Source organism: Xenopus laevis, chromosome 1S (genome assembly GCF_017654675.1).
Source record: "Xenopus laevis strain J_2021 chromosome 1S, Xenopus_laevis_v10.1, whole genome shotgun sequence".
NCBI classification, from domain to species: Eukaryota; Metazoa; Chordata; class Amphibia; order Anura; family Pipidae; genus Xenopus; species Xenopus laevis.
The window spans coordinates 30,137,883-30,149,118 of NC_054372.1; the positions used below are offsets into that span (position 1 = coordinate 30,137,883).

An 11,236-nucleotide genomic window follows, 5' to 3' on the forward strand; every position below is an offset into this window, starting at 1 on the left:
AGTGTGAAGTAGCGCTAGAGTCTATCTCCTTCACTAGCGAATTTACGCCAGCACCCGTTAGTAAATCGGCGAAGTTCCAAAATGACGTCACGCTGGCAAATTTTCGCCAGCATTAGTCACTTCGCCCTTTAGTAAATTTGCCCCTAAAAGTTAATTTAACTGTGAACAACCCCTTTAAAGAAACACAGTGAAGACCAATGGAATGGAATGAAGTAAAGGCAAAGAGTGTCATGTAAAGCTTCCAAGATGCAGAAAATGTCCAGAAATCAACATATAGATAAAAAGGGAATCATGAATAAGTAGATCATATTCATAGAATACAATTACGGCTAATAGCTTAGGTTAGTCAGAAAGGTGGCGGTTCGTTATTCAAATACAATACTTTATTAACAGTGGAATTAGTTTTTTCCATGATCACTGCAAATAGTCGCAATCCAGTTTTTTTAATCAGGATCATGGTTTTTACTCTAAACCCAATTGTTAAAAAAAGTAGCTCCTATGACTAGAAGGCAGGACATTTCCTGTGAACTCTTGGATGTAACTGCTTCTCCCAGATTCTCCTCTGCTTATACGATCACATCAGGACCATTTTAATGAATGGATGGGGCATTTTCCCACGGCCTATCAGAACAGAAGGCATGATGTCATGTGATGTCATGACTTGGCCTCCAAAAATAACAGGCCTGTCCCCAAAGGTCACAATGTCATTGTACCCTGTCCTGATGTCATTCTGCCCCTTTGTCTGGATTATGCAATAGTTAAAGGTGAATATTGATGAAATAAAGCTGTTTGTAATCCTCATCGCTGTCTGGAAGTCCGTGGAGTGTGTGTTCATTTTGGAGGATTAAGGTGCCCTTATCCCAGTCCTGCCATTGGTATCAGTGGCGTAACTAGTTGTTACTGGGCCCCATAGCAAATTCAATTTAGGGCCCCAAAATATTTATAAATTGGCCTATTTTACCAAGATATATTAAAATTGATAATTAATTAGGGTCTCACTGGGCCCCCTACACTCCTGGGCCCCCAGGGTCTGCTTCCTCTATAGTTACGCCCCTGATTGGTATTCTTGGGACTCTGTACAATTATTTTTCTGGGGTCCACCCATGAACACAAGCATGTAATACTAACATGTTTAGCCATGCCCCTTCTCTAAAAGTCAGCTAGCAATTAGGTAGGTTTTGCTGGGACAAAAGGTTGAATTTGATGGACACTGCTGTGATTCAAATACCATTAATGTCTCTGAAAAGCAGGAACGTAACTGTAGAGGGAACAGACCCTGCAGCTGCTGCTCAGTAAATAGATCCCAATATAAACAGTTCATGTTACTCTGTTATAAGTAATTTATATAAAAGTTATATAAAAAATATAGTAATACAGGTATGGGATCTTTTATCCAGAATGCTCAGGACCTGCGGTTGTCCGAATAAGGGGTCTTTCTGTAATTTAGATCTTTATACCTTAAATCTACTAGAAAATCATGTAAACAGTAAATAGACCCTATAGGTTGGTTTTGCTTCCAATAAGGATTACTTATATCTTAGTTTGGATCAAGTACAAGCTACTGTTTTATTATTACAGAGAAAAAGGAAATCAATTTTAAAAACCTGGATTATTTGATTATAATGGAGTCTATGGGAGACATTCTTTCCATAATCTAGAGCTTTCGGGTTAAAAGGTTTCCAGATAATGGATCCCATACCTGTAATATCAACATAATGTGCTAATAAGATACTTCACTGGGGTTCAGTGGAATGTATCTTACATTTAGATCATTGGGGGTTAGAGGAGCTTTCACTAAATTGAATCCTTAATCATCATCCCTTGTCATGCTTCTCTGCATTGTCTTTGCTTAATATGTAAATAATGTATATTTTTAGATGTCACATAAGTTTACACACAAGTTACCCGTCATGCTCCTGTTTGAGTTAAAATTTGACAACCCCCTGGCAACAGTCCTGTTTGTACCCCCTGATAGTGGCCCTGCCCTAATAAATACTAGGTATTTCAGTACATAGAGTAGTTTCAATGAGGGACCTGTCCATTGAGCTTACAATCTATACATTAGATCACTAAAAATTGGTATTCAGTCAAACTCAGTTGTGTCACTTAGGCAGCATTGCATCTCACTTACATGACAATTTGTCTTTAAACCTATTTTAATATCGTAGTGCAGGTATAGGATCCCTTATCCGGAAACCCGATATCCAGAAAGATCCGAATTACGGAATGGCTGCCTCCCATAGACTCCATTTTATCCAAATAATCCAAATGTTTAAAAATGATTTCCTTTTTGTCTGTAATGATAAAACAGTAGCTTGTACTTGATCCCAACTAAGATATAATTAATCCTTATTGGAAGCAAAACCAGCCTATTGGGTTTATTTAATGTTTATATGAATTTCTAGTAGACTTAAGGCATGAAGACCCAAATTACGGAAAGATCCATTATCAGGAAAACCCCAGGTCCCGAGTATTTTGGATAACAGATCCCATACCTGTATCTATTACTTGCCCCTTTTATGCAATAACTGATTGAAGAAAAGCTCACCATGAAAGATGTTTTGAAGGACAATATCCTTACAAACCACACTCTTAACCCCCCTAATTGCTCAAGATGGCTCCAACCAGAAACCACTGCAGGTACAGGTGTAACTATAGTAACTGTTGAGCTGTGCCCCTGCACTGCTGCAATGGTATCTTCCAGCATGAGCCCAAGGTGATGATGTCGTGCATGTGCCCAACTGTCTTTTGATGGGACTGCTTGTGAGAGAGGAGTGTTGGTGAGAGTCTCGCAAGTTTTTTGGCTATCAAAGCGGATACAGAGCGTGGAATTTTGGAGAGATATTTGTACCTGAGCCCTCTAGGAGTGGGAGAGAAGGAGACAGAGGTGCATTAAGGTCAGATATTGAAGAAAAGAAGAAAGGATCGTCGCCAAGAGAAGATGGAGAAGAGACAGAGAGGTAAAGGGACATCCCTCTGGGAAAAGCTGTTAAACTGTCACTGGCCCCTGTTGTGTTGCCACAATTTACTTTTTGGGGATTTTTATATTTATTAATTGTTGTCTTGCTGAGATGTGGATTAGTTTGACTTCTATTTTGTATGTGGAGGCAAATGTTATTATCTAGCAGGGATCTCCCTCATGTTTTAGGCACAAATATATCCATGTTACCTGCCCATATTACAGTATGCAGCAAATAATCATTTTTCATTGAATACTCCCTTATATTTAAGAAATGTTGTTTTTTAATGGAAGATAATTTATTGTATTTACCATTAGCTTGTCTATGTAATTGTGATACATTTTGTATATTGTGTTAAAGACATAGATTGGGGTTGTATTTCTTCATATATTTTAATATATCAGAGATTATTTATGAACATAGATGGTACATTGCTCAAGTGCAGTTGCCAAAATAACCTCTTAGCAATTTGGTTTGACTAGTCTGCTATAAGAGGAAAGCATTAATAGGGTATCTGCAATAAAAAGGGGTCTTTGCCTTATTTTTAGCTTTCTGGGGATAAGCCTGGGGAATGTGCTCAAATCCAAATTTACTGAATTTGGTTTCTCTTGGGAATTGTTCAGTATAAAAATAGAAACTGGGTAAATAGGCTGTGCAAAATAAAAAATGTTTCTAACATAGTTAATTAGCCAAAAATGTAATGTATAAAGGATGGAGTGACTGGATGTCTAACAAAATAGCCACAACACTACTTCCTACTTTGCAGCTCTCTGGAAATAATTTGTAAATCTTTTCCATTTCATTGAAAAAGATAATATTCAGTTCACAGTATGACTCCCAAATAAGAGTTTATCCTGAAAAAATCCTGCTATGGGAGAATCAGTCTCATTCCCATGCATAGTATATTTGCACCCATGGCATTGGTCAGTACAGGTTCTACACTGTGCTTTGTGACAGATTAAAAACACCAAGCCTTTTTCATTATCTTCCAGTCTGTTTTTAATACCGCTGCCTGGTTTCTATTATAATTGGGCCATAGCAACCAGATAAGATAACTTGAAAGATGCAGAGCAACAGGTTAACTCAACAGCAACAAAGAATAGACCAGGGATCCCCAACCTATTAAACCTGAGAGCAATATTCAGATGTAAAAGGAGTTGAGGAGCAATGGTAGCATGAGAAATGTTATTGGGGTGGGGTGCTGTCATTGGCTATTTGGTAGCCCCTATGTCAACCTACAGTATATGAGGCTCTGTTTGGCAATACATGTGTTTTTATGCAACAAAAATGTGCCTCCAAGTCAGTAATTCAAAAATAAGCACTTGCTTTCAGAGTTGGAGAGCAACATGTTGCTCACAAGCCACTGGATCACTGGAATAGACAAACTGTGAACTGATTTAGAATCAGACTGCCTGTGGCATACTATACTATCCGTGAACTTGAACTTAAAAAGGTTACAATTGTATAATAAATATAAGGAACATTTTTAATATCAGATAATATTCAAGACAGGGCAAGTTTATAAGTATAAGTGCCAGTCTATAAAATATAAATAATTTAAACATATATATATACTGTATATAGAAAAGTTCATGAGTCCTTTCCTGTTAAAGATACTTCTGCCATTTACAGTGCAATTCAATTGGTGTTGTGTGTTGCACATGGATAGTGAATATAACTTTTCATTGCAAACTGGATTTATGGGGTTATGATTATGAAGGACAGTCACTCATACATGCACTTTTATTTCCCACAGGAGTTAGAATTAGCCCACTGGATGTCCACAACTACGACTTCCATTCCATTCTTGGGCAAGGAGGATTCGGCAAAGTGAGTGAATGATTTCTGAAGACAAATACTTTATTATTTTAATATACTGGGAATTATATGCTCTGTGCTTTTCTAGAGATATTTTTTCAACTAAATTGTGTAGAACTATAGGTTCCATGCAGAATGCTGCCACTTTGCAGAGTGATTTGTCTAAATTGGGAAACTGGGCAGCAAACTGGAAAATGAGGTTCAATGTTGATAAATGCAGGTTATGCACTTTGGCAAAAATAATATAAATGCAAGTTATACACTAAATGGCAGTGTGTTTCTGAGTTTCCTTAAATGAGAAGGATCTTGGGGTTTTTGTAGATAACACGTTGTCTAATTCTGGGCAGTGTCATTCTGTGGCTACTAAAGCAAATAAAGTTCTGTCTTGCATAAAAAAGGGCATTAACTCAAGGGAGAAAAACATAATTATGCCTCTTTATAGTTTCCTGGTGAGGCCTCATCTGGAGTATGCAGTGCAGTTTTGGACTCCAGTCCTTAAGAGGGATATAAAGGAGCTGGAGAGAGTGCAGAGACTAAGTGCAACTAAATTGGTTAGAGGGACGGAAGACTTAAATTATGAGGGTAGACTGTCAAGGTTGGGGTTGTTTTCTCTGGAAAAAAGGGGCTTGCGAGGAGACATGATTATATTTTACATTAGAGTACATTAGAGGACATTATAGACAAATAGCAGGGGACCTTTTTACCCATAAAGTGGATCACCGTACCAGAGGCCACCCCTTTAGACTAGAAGAAAAGAACTTTCATTTGAAGCAACGTAGGGGGTTCTTCACAGTCAGGACAGTGAGGTTGTGGAATGCACTGCCGGGTGATGTTGTGATGCTGATTCAGTTAATGCCTTTAAGAGTGGGTTGGATGATTTCTTGGACAGACATAATATCAAATATTGTGATACTAAACTCTATAGTTAGAGTAGGTATGGGTATATATAATTTATGTAAAAGTATGGAGGGGTGTGTGTATGGATGCTGGGTTTTTATTTGGAGGGGTTGAACTTGATGGACTTTGTCTTTTTTCAACCTGATTTAACTATGTAACTATGTAACTATTTAACTGACATAATTACATTTTATTTTCAGTAATTTAATCTTGAATTTTTATCTAAAGGATTTAAAATATTATTTGTGTTAATACTTTTAACACAAATTCTACTTTTCCCAGAGTTTCATTATTTGTACTGAAGTCCAGTCAGTGGTCTTATCCGTCTACCAAATAAGTGTATCAGTACGACTGATTAGTAGTGTCACTCCCTACAAGAAAACCTTTAATACCTTTTTCTTTATGGCTTTCTCAGGTTATGTTGGCTACATTTGCCAACCGGAAACTGGCCGTGAAAGTCATCAGGAAGAGTCCCGAATGCAATTACAACAGCATCCGGATAGAGGCCAGTGTGCTCATGATGCCTCATCTGAATCCATTCCTGTGCCAAGGCTATTCTACGTTTGAAACTCAGGTACAAAACTGTGACATTATTGGCATTTATTCACCTTTGGGCCATTGTTTTCAGTGTTTTAATCTCTTTTCATTTGTCTGTTTAACCAGCGTCATGTTTTCATGGTGATGGACTACCTCAATGGAGGAAGCCTTGCACGTCACCTGGATTACTACGGGAGCCTGGAGCCAGAGGCAGTGCTGTAAGTTATACAACTGCATTTTAGGAAAATAAAAATAATGCTGTGAAGCAATTGCACCTATTTGTATTGACATAAGAGATAAATAAAAGTAAGTATGTTAGGAATTTGCATTATACTTTGTTTTAAAACATTTTATTTTTATTTAAAAGTTTCCAATCAGCGGAGATCGTGTGCGGCCTGGAGTTCCTGCACAGCTGCGGCATTGTTCATCGGTCAGTATAGCTCTGTCTCTCAGATCATCTACAGTTATTTGTATTTTGATCACTTTTACATTTTTCCTTTCCTATATTACAGAGATCTGAAACCTGACAACATCTTGGTGGACCAAGACGGCTTTGTCAAAATATCAGACTTTGGCCTGGCAGTTCCAAACATGTTTGGCAACAAGACCATCGGTGGCCGAGCAGGGACAATGAGATACATGGCACCAGAGGTGAGCAGTGCAGTTTCACTACATTTAAAGCTTAAAATCAGTAACAAAAATGAGTGTATAATAATGCGCCCAAAGCAAAAATTTAAATCCAGTTCATCAAATGTACAAACATCAGTAGTATTGTCATTTCTAATTAATATTTTAGCAGTTGTCTAAAAATGTATATTGGGATATATATGTCTGTATATAATTTTTCTCTTGCTAATAATGATAGACTTCATTCAAATCTGTTGCTAAAAATCCAGTTTTGTGTCATTTTATCTCTTTTTATGCCTCAAGAACACTTGCCATGACAAAATATTTGGGGAAATCAATATTTAGTCCTAATTGTCACAATATTAGTACTGAGATTTAAATTTATTCCTACTTGAAATCTTCTGCCTTTCTGTAAATGAGTGTAAGAAAAATTATATAATCGGTTCCTTTAATATTGTAGGAAGGTCAGAATGCTATAGGGGGAGTTCATTCAGAGCTTTTTTGAAGTTTGGTATCACTTTATTTTCAAGGTCCTGCAAAGAAAGAGATACAATGCTGCAGTGGATTGGTGGGCAGTTGGAATTATAATCTGTCAAATGGCCTCTGGAGACTCCCCTTTTTATGAAGGCAACGACAGGGAGAAAATCATAAACTCTATCATCAATGATGAGCCCAGGATTCCTCGTTGGCTGAATGAAGATCTGAAGGACCTTCTGAAAAAGGTGAGTGTGAACAGTGGGACATTTAATTTTTCTGTTTATACAGTAAATGTTCGAGTTTGTAAAGCAGAATGCAAGCACTGCTATATTTTGGAACAGCCTATTGTTCCCTTTTCTTCACGTTCTGTAAAGGATTTTTCTCGATGTTTTGATTTGGAATAGAATGTGCAGTGTTCCCAATGCATTTGGGCTATAAATAAAATAGTAGTTAATTAATTCATCATAATCTCCATTGCTAGCAAATGGTCTCTGTTATACAACACTGCATTAGAATCCAGTGCACTCAAAGACATACTACTGTATTTATGTCATTTTATGTTTTTGTTTTTTATTCCTTCAGCTCCTAGAGAAGGATCCAAATCAACGTCTTGGGGATGGAAATATTAAACACCACCCTTTCTTCTCTTCTATCAACTGGGTGGAGCTGGAAAATAAAAACCTACCACCCCATTTCCAGCTAAGAGCAGTAAGTACATGATTACTGAATGCTAATTAAATAGATACATAGCCTTGGATTAATTTCCTTAAATAACCACATGTTAGCATATTCCATATCATCCTGGCTAAAGGGTTATTTTTCTCTTTTTTTACCTGCAGCCTCCAATGGAGCATTCCATGCCAACTGAGGAAAATCCTCTGTCCTTCCTGTCGTAGGACCTTATATCATGTATATAGTTATTGAACATTTTTATTAACATTTTCCTTCCTACAGGTACAGGTGGGTAAAGGTATTAGTTACAGTTAATTGTTGAAGTGAATGGTGTGTGACTGTGTGAGTGAATGTGAGATATGAAAGGCCAAGGGTGTAACAAGAGGGCAAGGGGGTCTAACATTTAACATTCAGCTTTGCCTTCATACACATGTCTGTTGAACCCATACTCTGATATTAATGCTTATAGTCCAATCATCTATGCCAGGGAAGGTTTTTTCCCCCCAGTACATGGGGGTTTTTTTTATCCTCCTGCAGATGAACTAGAAGTTTATTAAGAATATTCTGAGCAAAGGGTAAACTTCACAGACATGAGTAAGCCTCACTATTTTCTTATGATATTATTTATTAACTGTTGCTATAATATTATTAGACCCCCTGAGGAATGTTACACCCGGAGTGAATGGACAGTAACAGGGTTGAAGCCTTGACGTGGCGTTACTGCTCACATGTGTAATCATGTGCTAATTCAACCAATTGTGAGACTGTGGGAATGATATTGTTGTATTATCAGAACTGCAGTATCTTTGGGCAGAGCAGAATTAATTTTGGTACAACTGGGGCTTTAACTTGTGACTGTAAATTTCCTGACGAATTCTATGGTTTGTATTTGGAGTTTTTTATTTCGCAAGTTAAAAAGATATATTTGGGGGTGCAATTAAAGATAGATGTGGCATGGAAGATATTTCAGCCAACTCAGTAGTAGAAGGATGGAAAAGGGTTTGTAAACCCAAATATAACATTTTGCATTATAAAAGCAAATTAAATTATAAACATCTTCACAATAGATATTAATAACAAATGTTTCAGGATTTTAACTTTATTTGTTAATATAATTGATATTGAAAGCAGTGCCTTTTTTGGCAGTCTATTAAGGGTTAATTACAAACTGGGTCAGAACACAGTATCCAGGTAATCAGTCCTTGGAGAGTTAACAGAGGAATAACAGAGAAATGCAGGATGAAGGAGATGAACTGGAAACTGGGGAACTGGAAACAGGAGGAACTTGAACACGACTGGATGAAGATTAAAGGTGCTGGAATATGAGAACTGCATGAGAATAAGAGTTTATGGAAAATCTGATTAGAACTGTAAAAAAGGGGTCATAAGAATATAAAGATTGTAATTATTTTAAAGCAAGTTAGATCCACTGCCATGTTCTCCAGCACAGACACAGGCCAGAAACAACCATCACAGCTAAATGGGGGGCATTAGAAATACATAGGCCAAGGGACATTTCTCTAATGAAATGTCCCTTGGCCAACTGTGATGAAAAAAAAGTGATGGGGGATATATTCCATTTAACACCATTACAAAAATGAGATCCAATTCTCAGTTGTACCATTAGGTGTCCCTCAATCCATACTGGGAAGCATCATAGAGAACCTTTTTGTACTTTTGATTGCTTAAAGCTTTTACCTTCATTTGATTACATGCACAAATGAGACTTTTTTTTTTTTTAGAGGCGGCCATTATAAGAATTGTCACCCATGGCATAAACATGTTTGAAATGGTGGTAAAATTCTTGTAGACATTTGCAACAATTGTGGCAATAGGTTATAGTGGTGTTCACTGCCACAAAACTGACCCAGAACCCAGAAAAAACCCTAAGCAAAATGTAGTAAAACCCTAAACCCTAAAACCCTAAAAATGCAAAAACAGAAATGTGTTCCTAATCCAATTGCCATGAAGACACTCAGTTACTTGCTAGCAAGCCACACAAATCATCTGTGGCCAGTGTCGGACTGGCCCATCGGGATACCAGGAAAACTCCCTGTGGGCCCAGGTGTCAATGGGCCGTCCTGCTTCTAAACATTTGTCTTTTTTCATGGCCATTCCCTATTTCTATGAGAGTAAAGAGGCTAAATAGATGGAATAATAGGTTAAGGCATGTAAAGAAAAGAGACTAGTAGAACAGAGGTTGAGTGAGGAGAGGAAGGAAGATAATACTTCCAGTCCGACACTGTCTGTGGCCAGTATTACCCTGTAACAGTGATGCTACCACTGTGCTTAAAACATCAGCATCAGAGTGGGTCAATGGGGGCACATCATAAGTGCAATGAGCACAATAGCACTCTCTACACTAGCAGAGCTGAATTCCCATGTTTAAATCCGGAAATTTTTTGGTTTTCACCGTGGCAGGAGCAGCCCTGGTGACACCAAAAATATAAGGTAATAAAAATAAAAGAGAAAGAAAATGATTGCACAGAATGTGTGATGTAATTAGTCCTTAGCCCACAAGATGGTGCTGCAGAAGTGGATATTTCCTGTTTTTTGGTCCATAGTTCATTATAAATATAAATGCAGCTGAGCACCAATAACAGTACCCAACATACATTCATCCATGGCCCAGGACACCGTTAGCTATTAGGGTGAAGACACACAGAGCTACTAGCAGCAGCTACTTTTTGTGGCTACAAAATGCCCCTGTAAAGACATACTGCGAATTGCCTCTGCTAAAACACACGTGGAGGCTTATGAATGAAAAAAATGTGCCAAACAATGTGCTAAAAAAACCTCTAAAAATTCAAGTTTTTCCAGACAATTCCTATAGAAAAAAAGCAGTAAATCTCTTAAAGTCCGAATTGATTTAAAGCAGCTAATGAGATCAGAGCAGCTCTCACTATGGGGCAAATTTACTAAAGGGCAAAATGACTAACGCTGGCGAAAATTCACAAGCGTGAAGTCATTGCGCAACTTCGCAAATTTACTATCAGTCACCCTGGCGAAAATTCGCCAGCGACGCTGAAAGCCTAGCGCAACTTCGCACCCTAACGCTGGCAAAGTTGCACTCTGACGAAGGGGGTGAAAATACGCAAATTTACTAACATTGATCTTTTTCTGAACGTGACCTCCTTCACCAGAGTTTACTTAGCCAGGTTAGAGCAGACGAAGTGCAATAGAGTAGATAGGAGTTTTAAAAAAAGTCCCAAAATAGTTGAAATTTTTTCTAAGTCACAAAAAACGCC

The 11,236-nt window shown here is 37.7% G+C and overlaps 1 protein-coding gene across 1 annotated transcript; it reads left to right on the forward strand.

The window, feature by feature from the left end:
• Positions 1–2,549: 2,549 nt before the first annotated feature.
• On the forward strand, positions 2,550–8,212 carry LOC121398743 (protein kinase C delta type-like). The gene is made up of 9 exons (XM_041577846.1): positions 2,550–2,640; positions 4,717–4,790; positions 6,091–6,249; positions 6,339–6,430; positions 6,580–6,642; positions 6,725–6,863; positions 7,370–7,561; positions 7,899–8,024; positions 8,156–8,212. Exons 1-9 carry the CDS (start codon positions 2,550–2,552, stop codon positions 8,210–8,212), a joined length of 993 nt encoding a protein of 330 aa, XP_041433780.1.
• Positions 8,213–11,236: the final 3,024 nt, after the last annotated feature.